The 16,648-nt window shown below is 38.7% G+C and overlaps 1 protein-coding gene across 3 annotated transcripts in view; it reads right to left on the reverse strand.

The window, feature by feature from the left end:
* Window positions 1-16,648, reverse strand: part of PPP2R3A (protein phosphatase 2 regulatory subunit B''alpha) — a 180,597-nt gene that overhangs the window by 117,456 nt on the left and 46,493 nt on the right. For all 3 annotated transcript variants that reach the window (XM_017501023.2, XM_017501022.2, XM_017501019.2), the window contains one exon: window positions 7,774-10,214. In XM_017501023.2, the coding sequence (XP_017356512.1) occupies window positions 7,774-9,768 (1,995 nt within the window). In that variant the 5' untranslated portion in view covers window positions 9,769-10,214. The remainder of the gene's footprint in view (window positions 1-7,773; window positions 10,215-16,648) is intronic.

Raw genomic sequence — 16,648 nt, forward strand, 5'->3', positions numbered from 1 at the left:
GTGGGAGTGTAAATTAGTTCAACCATTGTGGAAGACAGTGTGGCGATTCCTCAAGGACCTAGAAATAGAAATTCCATTTGACCCAGCAATCCCATTACTGGGTATATATCCAAAGGATTATCAATCATTCTATTATAAAGATGCATGCACATGTATGTTCACTGCGGCACTGTTTACGATAGCAAAGACCTGGAACCAACCCAAATGTCCATCAATGATAGACTGGACAAGGAAGATGTGGCACATATACACCATAGAATACTATGCAGCCATAAAAAATGATGAGTTTGTGTCCTTTGTAGGGACATGGATGAATCTGGAAACCATCATTCTTAACAAACTGACACAAGAACAGAAAATCAAACACCACGTTCTCACTCATAGGTGGGTGTTGAACAATGAGAACACATGGACACGGGGAGGGGAGCATCACACACTAGGGTCTGTTGCGGGGAACAGGGGAGGGACAGTGGTGGGTAGAGAGGTTGGGAAGGGATAACATGGGGAGAAATGCCAGATATAGGTGACGGGGGGGATGGACGCAGCAAACCACCTTGCCATGTAGGTACCTATGCAACAATCCTGCATGTTCTGCACATGTACCCCAGAACCTAAAGTGCGATTATATATATATATAACATTAGAAAAACAAACAAACAAAAAATAATAATGAAACACCAGTGGGGGGAAGGAAGCCAGCTGGTGGTAGTTATCTACAGTTTATTTGCTCCTAGCCTAATTCTCTAGCCTTGTCTTCACTGGCTGCAGCAAAATAGGAAGGCGTGTGTATGGCAGGGGAGACCTAACAAGCATTTTTGTGTTGGTTCAATTGACTCCAAATTATGGGAACACATTCCATGACTAATAACAGAACCCACAAAATCTGATTATTTTGGCTTTACAGTGTTCCTAATACTTGGGGTAGATGTTGTTCTAGAATCTGGGGCACCAAGAAAGAATTAGAGCCTAAAATTATCAGGCATAATAATTCTGGGATCCCCAGAATTTCTAGGCTTTAGAGTTCTCTGTACTTCTTAGTCTGCTTTTTTCCTTCCTTCTCTCCTTGAGGAATTAATTCAATTAGAGATTGCTCATTAGAGACCATAATAATTCATTTTGACGTATAAATATGGAGAGAAAAGAAAAGAAGGGATTCCATTTCACTGACACTGCCACGTTAAATAAATGCTTGGTGACTGGTGCTATAAAATACTCTACCCCAGTGTCTTCCTTAGTGAGGAGAGAGAGAGGGTGAGAAAGAGAGAGAGAGTGTGTGTGTGTGCATATTTCTCAGTAATTGTGGGTGACAGTTGAACTCACAGATGTCAAAACAGAAGCTTGGAACTGATAGTCAAGGACCCTGGTGACAATGAGCATTATGCTGTAAGTACAACAAATATGTCTCTTGGATGTCAAAGCACCTCCCAGGGTAAACACCTTAACTGTGGTTTCCAAAAATAGATACATGAGAGGGGATGACAGAATAACCCCTCAGACCTAGTCTAGATTGGTTATGGTTTGCTGGCAATCTTAAGGGAGATGGCTGTGATTCAAACATCTCTACATAATTCTCAGTTCTTACAAAGGAGGGAGACTGCAAGGTATGGTATAATAGAGCTTCTGAAGTTATCATTTACACAGTTAATTTTATCCAATTTTGAAGATGATCATATTGGGAAGCCTGGTTTCAGGGGCTCAAGCCTGGCTAAAATGGTGGATCTCTTAGAGTATCTAAGAGAATTTAGATAAATTACCTTTATTATTTTTTTCTTCTTGGATAAGTTTGGTTGTAAAGTAAAATTTAAAGACTACAGATATATAACATAGAAACAAAAGTCCCTATACAAAGTGACAATTATTAACAAATATCATTTGAGCACCAACTGAGTGCCAGCTACCAGTCTAGGTTTTGGGAGGTAGCAGTGAATGTTTAACAAATAAAATTCCCTGTTATCATAGAGGTTTCATTCTAGTGGTAGGAGTCAGAGGAGAAAAACAAACAGTAATTGAAATAATATATCAGGGGGTGGTGTTAGAAAAAGAAAACAGTAAAGGGGGAAAGGGAATACCAGGGCTGTAGGTGTGCATGCAATTTTTAGTACAAAAAGGCCTCAGTGAAGTGATATTTTTAAAAAGACAGATGTGGTGATAGTGTGAGTCCTGCAGGTATGGGGGTGGGGGTGTTGCAGGAAGAGGGAACAGCAAATGGGATTACCTCTGGTATATTTAGAAAGAGGAGGGCTAGGGGAAGAACTGGAAACAATGATAATAGCTCTTTTAAAGAGCCCTGGAGTGAAGAAGAGCAGACAAATGAGTGTTAACTCAAATGGTATGTTGGAGCACTAGCGGTTTGTTTTGTTTTCAAAGCTGGGAGAATTGTAGCATGTTTATCTGCTGAAGGAGTGATCAGCAGAGGAGAAAAACTGATGACTGCAGGGGAGAAATGGGTCAATCTCTGCAGGAGTGTTTGTGAGTTGATGGGAGGGAATGGGATCTATTATTAAAGCCTGAGTAGCCGGGCGCGGTGGCTCAAGCCTGTAATCCCAGCACTTTGGGAGGCCGAGGCGGGTGGATCTTGAGGTCAAGAGATCGAGACCATCCTGGTCAACATGGTAAAACCCCGTCTCTATTAAAAATACAAAAAATTAGCTGGGCATGGTGGTGCGTGCCTGTAATCCCAGCTACTCAGGAGGCTGAGGCAGGAGAATTGCCTGAACCCAGGAGGCGGAGGTTGCGGTGAGCCGAGATCGCGCCATTGCACTCCAGCCTGGGTAACAAGAGTGAAACTCCGTCTCAAAAAAAAAAAAAAAAAAAAAAAAAAAAGTCTGAGTATAGGCCTGACCTCAAGATAGGAGCTTGGATAGTTTATGTATAGAAATAGAAGGAAAGGGAGAAGATAGGAGTACTGATATGGGTAGGAGATGGGTAATGGTCTCTTCTGATTGCTTTAGTTTTCTCAGTACAATAGGAAAAAGATTATTAGCTGAGGGTGAGGATGGGAAAGACGCTGGAGGTTAGAGGACAGGGAAGAAGGCACCTGCAGAGCGGGAAAGTGAATAGACTAGGGAAACATAGCAGGACTGCCAGACAATACTAAAGACCCACTGGAGGTTGGTGGTCATGAATTTAAGATCACTCAGCATGGTTGTTGATCTTCTCCAGCCAAGTTTGGCTGCACAAATAAAAGCTCAGAGTAGACAGAGAACATAATTTCAGCTGGAGCTGTTCAGGTGGGTACCACGAAATGAGGGCATGACAAGGAAGCTGAGAGTATATTCAAGGGAATGATTTTAGTGATGAACTATGGCAGTAGTTCTCAGGCATAATCATGCATCAGAATCACCTGGAGGGCTTGTTAATCCACAAAGTGCTGAGCCCTACCCCCAGAGTTTCTGATTTACTAGGTCTGGGCTGGGGAATGAGAATATGCATTTCTGTCAAGCCCCCAGGCGATGCTAACACTATTAGTTGGGAACCATACTCTTAAAACCACTGACATAAACATAAGGCCAGCAAATGAACAAAGAAGGGCAGAGGACAAACTCATTAGAGGAGATCAAGGAATTGAGAAGCTCCTGTCCTGGATACTTTATCTACTGAACACTCAAATGGTGTCAAGAGTAATACTGAATAGTATGTCATAAAGCCAGGAGATAAAACCTTTAAGAAATAAGTAAACTGGGGTGGTAGATGACTACAATCAGAAGGGGTAGAGGATAGCAGAGTCTAACCATACAGTTCAAAGTTGGGGTGGGGCTGGTTTCAGGGAGGCAGCCAGGAGAATAGTCTGGAATAGCAATGAAATGCAAGAACACTTGCTGCCTGCTCCAGGCCTAGCGGGATAGTGGTGGGAATGAGAAAGAATAGAGCCACCATTTCATTGGCTACAGTATCCTTAGGAAGAGATGAGTTTCAGTTATAATAGGAAGGGAAATGTTTAGAGAAGAGATAGGAAAATATGTTTAGAGAAGAGAGAGGCATAGGAAACTCTGCTGGTGAATGCTCATGAGTTCAGAGTTCAAAAGGACATGGTGACAATCTAAGTTGGGAGGGTTGGAAGTGGATTTAGGAGACATTTAAGAGCAGTGTGAGGAGGAAAGTGGGGTGGGGGAAGGGGGGTAGCCTGGATTCCTGGACTTCTGGTGGTGACTAATGTAAACAGGGATGAAGGGCATATTAGAGAGATTAGTCCTGATGACCTTAAATCAGAGAGGGGTGGTCAAGCTATGAGGGTTGGGCAGGCCTGTGGGCTCAATGGATCAAGCTTATCTGGGAGCTCCTCTTCACTCCTGCCAAGGGTGGTGTGGAGGCTGGGAAAGGGCAGACTTATCAGGAACACCTGGATATGAGACTCACTTTCTATTTCTGGAGGAACATGAATAATATGGAGCATACATACTCCAAACTTTTTGTACATATAAAAATATATTAACAAAAAGTGATCATAATGGTACATGTCTTACAATTTACATTTTTTTTGAGACAGAGTTTCACTCTTGTTACCCAGGCTGGAGTGCAATGGCGCGATCTCGGCTCACCACAACCTCCGCCTCCTGGGTTCAGGCAATTCTCCTGCCTCAGCCTCCTGAGTAACTGGGATTACAGGCATGTGCCACTATGCCCAGCTGATTTTTTGTATTTTTAATAGAGACGGGGTTTCACCATGTTGACCAGGATGGTCTCGATCTCTTGACCTCATGATCCACCCGCCTCGGCCTCCCAAAGTACTGGGATTACAGGCGTGAGCCACCGCGCCCGGCCTTACAATTTACATTTTTAACTTTATCTTGACTTTTCCACATCAGTACATATATATTTACCAGGCTCTTGTGAACATAGGTGGGGACATATTTGAGATACCTGATGTTAATTAGAAAGAATGAAGGTATTAATGCAAAGGAACCTGATGTCAGAGCCACCAAAGGTGGAGGGGGATATTCAGGTTGGGCTCATTCTGCAAATTCCTATTTGCCACCAGGCAGATCTGTTTACTTTTATTAATCTGCTTGGTGGTAACTAAGAGGAGGAGACGATGATTTCCTATTGTGTTGCTAAGTGTCTTGATTTCTACTCAAGCATTCCCAGCACTGAACCCAGGCACCATGAGCACCTACAAAGCAGCTGAAGAAGGGAAGAAGAAACATTCTCCCTTGGTGACATGACTGGCTAATGTTAATGAAGGCATGGATATAAAGCTAGAAAGTAAAGAGAGGAAAGTGTTTATTAATGCTCCAGAAAAAACATTTAACAAAGTTTCTAAAGTGTGCTTTGCTAAAATGTTAAATTTATTTTCCTAATTACTCTGCATTTAAATATGCATACAAAACTATACAGTGTACTGTCTAAACATTGAGGAAACCTAAATGTTGGATCATTAACCTAGGAAGGTCCCTTATTTCCTCCACAATGAAATATCAAATACAAATTCCTGCTCAGGGTTAGAAGAAAGCAAAGTGAGTTCTAGTAACAACAGAAATCACACCCAGCTTCAAGGATTTCTGACTCTCTTGGGCATCCAAAAACAAATAAAAACAAACAACTGTACTAAAATTAAATGGCCAGAAATATCCTTTTCCAATCCAAATCCATGAGGAGGAAGATGGCAACTTCTAAGAATGGGCAAAAGAACAATGAATATATAGGAATTCCTTAAAGAGAAAATAAAGTGTTATAAAATTTTCAAAATTTAAACTAAGAGCTCATATATGATCATACTGTAAGAAAGCCTGTGGGAACAACAGTGATCGAGAGAGCATACTCTTCTCAAAATGGCTGCAGTGTATAATCAAGGGATTTCTGCGATCTGTAATATTTAAACCCAAATCATCACTTAATAACCTTATTAAGTATGCACTGTTTTAAACTTCAGTGTCTCTCATAACTAAAAAAGTCTGCAGGAGAATAGCAGCCACAAAACATACAGGTTGAGTATCCCTTATTCAAAATGCTTGGGACCAGAAGTGTTTTAGATGTAGAATTTTTTGGATTTTTGAATATCTGTATATACAAAATGAGATATCTTGGGGATGGGGCCCAAGTCTAAACACGAAATTCATTTGTCTCATATATACATATAGCTTGAAGGTGATTTTACACAGTATTTTAAATAATTTTGTACATGAAACAAGGTTTTGATAGCGTTTGTCACATGGTCAGGTGCAGAATTTTCTGCTTATGGCATCATGCTGGTGTCCAGAAAGTTTCAAATTTTGGAGCACTTTGGATTTTGGATGCTCAGTCGGTACCAGGGAAAGATTAACCTGATGACAATATGCATTCCCTCCCCGCCCCCCCCACCGCCCACCTGGCTCAAATTAAAGTTGTAATGAGAAGCCGCCTAATATGTAACTTGTATTTTAACTTGGCCACATAAATAGCATCTCAAATATCCAATTAGTTTTTTTAAAAATTACTAAGTAATACTTAAGAATATAAAAAAGCATAAAGAATAACATGACAAAATAGTTACATATCTACTACCCCAATGACTAGTACTATTCAGGCCCCCTTTACGCCCTTCCACAGTTACATCTCCCTTCCTCCAAGATTAACCATTAACACTGTATTTTGTGTATCCATGTATTTCCTCATACTTTTTGTAAAAATGTATGTATCTCAAAATGATTCATATCCTTATTTTACAACTTGCTTTTGTGGATTTGGCTTTATGTCTGTGAATTCATACATGTTGATACATATAGCTCATTCATGTGGTAGAGGCAGTGCTTAACAAATATTCCATGTGCTTTTCTATGTTTCTCAGATTTTAGGTTGGGAATCACTGGACTGTGAGCAGAAATGAAATGTGTTCAAGTTTGGGAGAAGGCAAGTAAAAGCATCACCCCTTTGTTGCCCTCCTTCAGTGCACTCATAAGCCACATATTCCAGATAGGTCAATGGGGCAGCAGTAAGAACATGGAGCCTCCATCAGCCTGGGTGCTTGAGTGAAGTAGAGCAGAGCCTCTTGCTAACCCATGTTGGACTTACAAAATGAACAAGGAATAATCTTGTGCTAAGACACACATATGTAAACAAAATGGGAAGACAACTACCTTTCTGGGAGTATTCAAAAGCAATGCTTTCAGTAGGGGGATAGATTAAAAACCTTTTGAAAATACTTCTGTGATTCTAGATTTCTATTTATTCTCAGTTGCCTGGAGATCAAATCTTACTCTTTAGTCTTCACCTTCTTTGAAGGCCTACTGTTAAGACAATACTTTCAGAATGGTGTTTACGTGCCCATGAACTGTTTCAGACATGTTAGTTTTGTCTCTACAAGTGGATTTAAAGCTCTTTAAGAATCATGTCTTCTTTTGTACTCTAACCTTACACAGGTCTACACAGGCATGCAGTAACAACTGGTCTCTTTGTTGGCTGGGGAAGGTGAGGACTAATATTAAATGCCTACTTTGTGTAAGGGACCTTGCTTATGTTTCACATGAGTTACTTTGATCATTAGTATGTCCACCACAAAGATAAGGATATTAAAGCTAAGTAACTTTTCTTTGGTCACAGAGCTGGGGAGATGATGAAGGGTATGGGGAGGGCTGTAGAAACCAGTCTGAGTCTAAAGTCTTTGCTTTTTTTCCCCCTTTATCATCTTGTAAAATCTTTGCTTTTTGCTGGCTCTGAGCAGAGTGAGATCATTCCTAGTGTAGGACAGGAGCTTTAGAACAAAAAATGGGTAACAGAAAATAGTTTCTCTTTATAAAATTTTCAAACACTAAAACATTTTTTGAAGAGTTGCTAGTACTCAAAATTGCTGGGTCTTACCTTGATCACCTCTGGAGTCTGCTGAATCAAAACTGCTGAAGTAGTATCTTTGGCTTTATCACCAACAGGACTTCTACAGACTGATGAATTGGCCTGGGAGGACGTTGTCAAGGTTTCCTGTAAAATTTGCATCATTTCCTTTTCTTGTGATAGGCTCCCTCTGCTTGATTTGCATTCAACTAGTTCTTGAGCAAAGTCTTCAATGCTTTCCAGGATTCGCAGTAAGAGGGCTCGGTCTTCTTCCTCTATTTTGTGTCCATTGGTTTCAATAATCCTTGTTAGACAGGAAGGTGAGACTTTTTCTATGGGTGAAGAGACTTTAGATTTAGGCTCAAAATCTACAAGAGTCTGACCAGTCAACTGACTGTGACTATTTAAAGAATTAGAGTTTTTACCCTTCGCAAGTGGCTCCCTTAGAGAAGTCTCCATCTTCTGTGAAAATGATTCCAAATCCATTAACAATTTATCTATTTCTTCTTGGCTATTGGAATTTGTAAAATCTCTCTGATCTCCCTCTTCAACTTCAGAAATTTTTGATTTACAGTCTTCTTTAGGCAGATGAACAAATGATTTCTCAAATATCTTACCAATTTCATTTTGCATTGAGGCAGGGCATTTTTTAAGATGAGTGGCATGTTCTGGAAATTCTGCTCTACGTTCATTTATCTCTAACAACTCATGACTGGGTCCATTCTCTGTCTGTTGTCCTTTATCTAATGCTTTCTTTCCATCTAACTCTTCTTCAATATAAAGAGTTTCCATTAAGTCTCCAGAAGAAATATTTTCTAAAGGGTTCATGGTTAATGACTGTGATTGAACCTGGATAGCGTTTAGGGTTCTAGGATCATTTACCTCTAAGTTATATAAGGAATCTGTGGAGTTGTTTGAAATGGATTGTATAGTGTCCATCTTCCTGGAATTAGGCTTGTCATCTTGCAATTCAACAGTCTGAAATTGTCCAGAGTTGGAAGCTGAGAGCTGAACAACATCTTCATATTTAGGGGGTTGTTCAGTGCAAAATACTGGGGAGAAGGGAGTCAGCTGTAAGCTAGGCATATTACTAATCAGTTCTGTGAAATCTAGAGCCTCATGATTCCCAGATTGCATGAATTCAAATGGTAACTTTTTCAGATACGATGCTAACCTGGTCATTACATTCATATACACAGCTTCGGAGCTAGAAATTGTATCATTATCACTTCCTTCACTGATGCTACTCCCTGACTTTTTCTTTATGCATTGTTTTATGATGTCTGTGCATTTTTTCAAATCCTCGGAGCATTTCAACAAAATGTCCAAGCACATCTTTATGTCTGTCCCAGAAGAAAAATTATCTATTTTATGTTTTTCCAAAATCTGAGTAACCAAGTCTTCTTCAGAGAAGTTTTGAAGAAACATGGAAGTCAGGTTCGTATCAAGCGAGTTTCTATGAGACAAAGGTTTTTCCTCAACTGAGGAACTCCGCAGTAAACCAAAAGATGGGGTATTCCCATCGTTGTTATAATGGCCACAAAGCAAGTCTAAATCAACTGACCTCCTATTAAATGAGTCAGACTTAACTTTCCTTCCCTTTTTGTAAGCTGCATGGTTAGAGTTTTTGAGTTTTTCAAGGGAAAATTCTTTTATTTTCCCACTGGCAAAACTGATTGCTTCTCCTGCAATGTCCTTTAAGTTGCAGGTATTCTGAAATGTAGATCCTCTCTTGACCCTGGGTATGCCTGTGAAGGCCTGCTGGGGATAGTCTCCTTCAGCTGAGGAAAGCCCATTTTCATGGGGTAGAAACATAGAGTTCAGATCCGCATCTTTGAACTGAGACACAGGGATGTGCAAGAGGTCTGCACAAACACTATGATGTACCACAATGCAGTCAACTCCATGTGTGAAAGTGTGGCAGGTTCCAGTGCAATAATGTATAGCTTGCTCAAAACGTCGGTCTATCACCACGCTGCTGTAGTGGTTCACAGTACTAACCACAAGTCTGTAAGTTGCTGCCATAATATCAAAACCACTTACTGTTTGGACTTGGAACTTTCTAGAACTTGCTTCATGAATTCTCCTAAATGACACTTAGCTGAAAGTATATTTAAAAACAATGTTCAGTGGTTTCTTTCATATATAATGGCTTTTGCCTTGAAGGCAAACCATTTATATTTGAGGTTCGGTAACTATCAGAATACAGTAGCTGATGCACATGTGTGCTTGTACTAGCAAATTTAATAATTTACTAACTGTGCTTTTAAATTTATTTAGTTATATCATGATACCATAGAATTATTTTGATGAAAGAATATCTTCTTTTAGTTCTTCAACAGTTCTATAACATGGAAATTTGCTGTTAGAAATTGACTGTCATAAATCTTAGTTGGTAGTAGAGAAGTACTGTGATAACTCAGTCCTCCAAAAGTTTAAATGATCCATTTTTCTGGGAATGACAGAGAAACCTGTAATAAAAAAGAAAATAATTAAAAGGAAATATTTTTTAATACTGGAACTTTTAATTTCCTCTTTCTTCGCATCCCATATGCAGTTAATCACCAAGCCTTATTATCTGCCATATCCTTTACAGCTGATACTCAACTCATGCCTTTGTTTCATCACACCGTACACTCCTTACTGCTTAGAGTAATATTACCTCAACACTGCCTTGTCACATTTACCTCTGAGATGAATTTCTTATTGCATGCTCCTTACATGATACTAAGAAGCTTAGATTTATATGGCATTCTCATCCCTCACAGCTTAAGAATTCACACTTCTGATCTCCTCATGGATCATAGCAAGTCTACCTCTTTTGACTTACTTTGAAGTCCCTCAACACCTGTTCCCATCCATCTAGAATCATATTTTCTACTATGCCTCTGTACCAACCTTTTGCTTCCATCAACTTAGTCTTCTCAAAGACTATCAACACCTAGTAGCTGTTCTTGAGTCTCAAACTTCCTCTACACTTAGAAATTATTCTCCCATAATTTTCTCTTTGCTTACTGAGAGAAAAACCAACTTTCATTACTGATCTTGATCTCATCTCCCAGACTCTGCCCCATGCAGATATCTCTCTCTTCTCTGCATCAAGTGGACCAAATTTACTCGTCACTCTTTTTTTTTTTTTTTAAAATGGCTTTTAAAACATACTACAGTTGCTTTCCAAGAAGGTTTTGTCAATGTATTTATTCAGTCAACAAATACTGACTACCTACTGTGTGTACCAGGCTCTTTGTATATACCAGTGATAAAGCAGCAAATCAAACAAAGGGAAGAAAACGCAATATACAAGTTAAACATATAAACTTATTATATGGTGGCATGTGTTAAGGAGAAACATGATGCAGGGCAAGGGTTTAGAAAGGTTGGGAGGGTGCTGTTTATGAAGAGTGGTCAGAGAAGACTTACTGACATCTGAAGAGCAGAGACCTGAAAGAAGAGAGGGAGCAGGCCAAGGAGGTATTATGAGGTCTATCCTCCAGGGCAGAATAACCTTAAGTGCAAAGGCCCTAGAGTGGAGCATGCATTATTTAACTAAAAGAATGGCAAAGAGACAAAAGTGGGTGGAGCAAGGGGACAATGTGGGAGATGACATGGCCAGAAAGGAAAGGTGGGAGTCTAAAGCATGCAGTCTGTAGAGCACTGTGGTCTTAACTGTTAAGTTTTATTCGTCTTAACCCTAAGTGAGCTGGGAAACAACTGGTGGCTACACTTCCATTTTAAATTGGTAATTTTAGCTATTGTGTTAAGAGACTTCAGAGTAGCAAGATATGAAGCATGGAAACATGTTAGGGCCTACTTCAATAGGCCGGCAAGAAGGCTGGGAGGCTTGGACCAGTATAGCAATTGTGGGGATACTTAGATGCTGTCTATACGTCAAAGGTACAGCCAACATGATTTGCTGAAGGATAGAACGTAGGAGGACAGAAGTAGGATACTACTTGATCAAGGATGGTGCAATGAGGCAATGATGGGAAGTGGATGATAACAATGAAGGAAGGTATTAGTTTCACTGCACCATCACTACACTGGTGTCATAAGAATGAAAATCTGCCGGGCATGGTAGCTCACGCCTGTAATCCCAGCACCTTGGGAGGCCGAGGCTGGTGGATCATGAGGTCAGGAGATCGAGACCATTCTGGCCAACATGGTGAAACCTCATCTCTACTAAAATACAAAAAATTAGCTGGGTGTGGCAGCGGACACCTGTAGTCCCAGCGATTCAGGAGACTAAGGCAGAAGAATCTCTTGAACCCGGGAGGTGGAGGTTGCAGTAAGCTGAGATCATGCCACTGCACTCCAGCCTGGCAACAGATTGTGACTTGGTCTCAAAAAAAAAAAAAAAAAAAAAAAAAAATTGGTAAAAAAAAAAAAAAAAAAAAAAAAAAAAAGAATGAAAATCTTTACTCATTTAATAATGAGAAACAGTACTTCATTGTTTTCACATTTTATTTAATAATGGAAAATGGTTCATTTTGCCTATTTATTGTTCTTGGGTAAACTAGTTTTATTTGTTGCCCATTTAGGTATTAGAGACTTACTGAATATAGACTCAATTAGTACAATTAATTAATTCATGAAGAATACTTTCTTGTTTTGAATTCTTATACTGGCTAGACTATATTTCCTGATTCTTTGGATCCAGTAATTACTATGTTTTTGTATCAGTACTACACTATTGTAAATTACTGTTTATTAAGTTTTACTACCTAGCATTGCCTCCTTGATCCCTAGTTCTGATTCTTTTTTTTTTTCTTTTCTTTTCTACCCTGTTAACTGATATGATTCTTTTTTTACCCTCTAAATGTTCTTTGATGGTCATGTAGATGAATTGTTGAAATGTCAATTTCAAGAAAAATCCTACTGGACTTTGATTACAATTTTAACAAACTTATAAATTATTTTGAAGGAATACTGACATCATTACAATGTTCAGATTTTTCACCCAGGGAGATATAAATCTGAATACTGATACTCTTTTATCTCTTTGTGGTTTTCCTCAGGTGGGTCACATCTCATTCTTCTTGTCCTCCAGTATCTTAGCTTTGTTGCTATATAAATGGATCTTAACCTGTTGTCTCATCCTCCACTTCCTTGTCTTCAAATCTCAAGTGGGGGTTTACATAAAACTATAAAACTAGAGATCACACAAGGTAAATGAAGCTGAATTGGAAAAAAACTCCACAGTAAGGAGATGACTAGTAATTCTTAAATGAAAATATAAAAAAGCCAAAGAGGAAAAATGTTATAGAACAAAAGATGAGAATATGGTCACGCTACCTTTTCAAGAGATGTATATCCAAAACACAGGGAAGAAACAGCCCTTTTTAGAGAAGTCCAAGATTTTGAAAGGGCTTTTGGGTAAAGATAAAAGAAAAGGTAACCACAAAGGATAGTGTTGAGAAAGTATAGTAGGAAAACTATATGAGAGATTGGGATTATTTCCTCATCCAGTTACAAAACTGGTCCAGAGGCAAAATACATAAATGTTGGAAAACTTAAATATCCAAATGCTTATTAAAACATGTGTCCAAAAATTCTTTTTTTTTTTTTTTTGAGATGAAGTCTTGCTCTGTCTTGCCTAGGATAGAGTGCAGTGGCGCCACCTCAGCTCACTGCGGCCTCTGCCTCCTGGGTTCAAGCAATTCTCCTGTCTCAGGCTCCCAATAGCTGGGACTACAGGCATGTGCCACCACACCTGGCTAATTTTGTATTTTTAGTAGAGATGGGGTATCACCATGTTGGCCAGGCTGGTCTCGAACTCCTGACCTCAGGTGATCTGTCTGCCTTGGTATCCCAAAGTTTCGGATTACAGGCATGAGCCACTGCGCCTGGCCAAAAAAATTCTTAACTTGACATAAAAACAACTACTTTTCTCTAAAATTTGAAAAAACAAAGAGGGGAAGTATTTCTCTAGTTCTGAATATAACCAAAACAACTAGTCAACAAGGTAATGTAACAGAAAGTACAAGAAAGTATTCCTGTTATATCGGAATTTGAAACAGTTAAGGAAGGAAAAACACTGAGTAAAGTCAGACATGTGCTGTCCAATAAAACTTCCTGCATTGGTGGGAATATTCTTTATCTGCACTATCCAATATGGCACATTAGCCACATGGTGCTACTGTGCACTTTAAATGAGGCTAGTGCAACTGAAGAATGGAATTTTGATTAAAAAAAAAACTTTAAACTTTGAAATCATTTTAGACTCACAAAGAAGTTGAAAAAACAGCACAGAGAGTTCCTGTGAAGTCTTTCCCCAGTTTCCCCCAATGATGACACCCTACATCACCATAGTACAATGATCAAAACCAGGAAACTGCTATTGGTACTATCGACTACAGACCTTATTTGGATTTTACCAGTTTTACATGAACTCACCCTCTTTTTTTCTCCCTCTTTTCCTTGTATAATAACTACTGCCACAATCAGAATACAGAACTTTCCCATCAACCCCTAAGAAATTCCTCATACTACCCTTTTGTAGCCATACCCTCATCCTGCCCATAATTCCCAGCAAACACTGATCTATTCTCCCCCACTATAATTTTGTAATGTAAAAAAATGTTTTACATATGTAGTCATACAGTATGTAATGTTCTGAGACTGGCTTCTTTCACTTAATGTTTCTGAGATTCACTCACATTACCACATGTATCAACAGTTCATTCCTTTTTCTTGCTGAGTGGTATTCCATTTCATGGATCTATCACTGTTTACCCATTCACTCATTAAAGGGTATTTATGTTGTTTCCAGTTTTGGCTTATTACAAACAAAACTGCTATGAATATTAGTGCAGAGGCTTTGTGTGAATATAGTTTCCATTTCTCTTGGGTAAATACAAGTGTGAATGCTGGGTTCTATAGTAAGTATATCTTGAACCTTATGAGAAACTGCCAAACTGTTTACCAGAGTAGCTATACAATTTTACATTCCCACCAGCATCATATGAAAGACCTGGTTGATTCCACATCTTCGTCAGCATGTGGTACTGCCAGTATTTTCTATTTTAGCCATTCTAATTGGTGTGTAAGGATATCTCACTGTGGTTTTAACTTACAGTTCCCTAACAGCTACTGATATTGAACATCTTTTCATGTGCTTATTGACGAGCCCATGTCATCTTTGGAGAGGTACCTGTTTAAATCTTTGGGCCATTTTAATCGATCTTAATTAAAATACCCACATGAAGCTAGTGGCTACCATTTGAGAGAGTATAGCTTTATTTATCTATCTATCTATTTATTTATTTATTTATTTTTGAGATGGAGTCTCGCTCTGTTGCCCAGGTTGGAGTGCAGTGGTGTGATCTTGGCTCACTGTAACCTCTGCTGCCTGTATTCAAGCATTTCCCTGCCTCAGTCTTCTGAGTAGCTGGGATTACAGGAATCCATCATCATGCCCAGCTAATTTTTGTATTTTTAGTAGAGATGGAGTTTTACCATCTTGGCCAGGCTGGTCTTGAACTCCTGACCTCGTGATCCACCTGCCTTGCCCTCCCAAAGTGCTGAGATTACAGGTGTGAGCCACTGTGCCCAGCCAGAGAGTATGGTTTTAAATAACGAAGCAGCTTTCAGAAATTCTTTAAAAGAAAATATGAAGAAAAAGATATGGCAAAAATGAACACTGCTGAGTGTTAAAAATAAAATCTGATGAACTTTTCATTAGCCATCTTACTGAGAAAGAAAAAGGGGATGGGGGCAAGACTTAAAGAACAAATCAGAAATTTAGGTCTTTGAGTATGTTTTGAAAGGATATCAACAGTAGAAAACCAAACCCCAAAGGAGTGCCACCAACTACATATGAGAAATTTTGAGTCTAAAATCATTTGATTAAAAAAAAATGCCAAAGCATCAAAGATTACTTTCCCTGGTATTTCACACCTATGGGTGTCAAACTCTGCCTTTTTATTCAGACCATAATTCAACTGATGTTCAGTTAACCAGATGGAATCTTAGACATGGAATCAAATCCAACTATTTTCAATCAGAGATCCAACCTAACTTGGAACCACAATGCTATTCTAAGTCTAAGAGAAAGCTAGACTGCATGGGTTTGAATTCCAATCCTGCGAGTGTGGCCTAATATAAGCTGATTAACCTTGTCAGTCTGTTCCAACTGCAAAATGGAGAGAATAATAATAACCATCTCATTAAGATTAAGTTAACATATGTCAGATGCTTACAACAATACCTAAGACACAGGAAATGCACAATAAATATTATTGCTGTTATTGCTCTAATTCACTTATCAAACATTTCCTATTCTGTGCCAGATCCTGGGAGAATGATGCCAAATGACATATAGTGATGGTCTTCAGAGTGCTCAATGTTTAATGAGGGCAGGGATAGAAGCAAGCAAGCACAGTAGCTATCAGGAGTGAGGGCAAATTTCTCCCATTTTGCTCCCACAATTAATAAATGTTCTTTTCAGAAAAGTTGTATTCACAAGTAGAAATAAACACTGTTGATATTCTTATGAATATACTTTAACTTTCTCTTATGAAAAATTATAAATGTATTTTTTTTTTTACAAAATTTGGACCATACTATAGCTTACTTCCATGTCAAAATAGACATAAATCATTTTAATGAAAAAATAACATTCTATCATATAAATAAAATAATTTATTTAGCCATCTGTTATTGCTGAAGATTTAGGTTATTTACTGTTTGTTTTCAAATAAGCAGTGATAAACATTCTTTTACATATACTTTATATAGCTATATTTTCTTAATAGTAAAATGCTGAGTCAAAAGGTATGTATGTGTATATACTTTTTCAAAAAAGGTCATTAGATACGTAGCACTAATCTAGGAGAGAGCCTGTTTCTGCATGTTTTCCTGGACTGATTCCTCTCTTTAAATTTTTTGTAATCTGATTGATGAAAAA

This window comes from Cebus imitator, unplaced genomic scaffold (assembly GCF_001604975.1).
Source record: "Cebus imitator isolate Cc_AM_T3 unplaced genomic scaffold, Cebus_imitator-1.0 Scaffold277, whole genome shotgun sequence".
In the NCBI taxonomy this organism is placed as follows: domain Eukaryota; kingdom Metazoa; phylum Chordata; class Mammalia; order Primates; family Cebidae; genus Cebus; species Cebus imitator.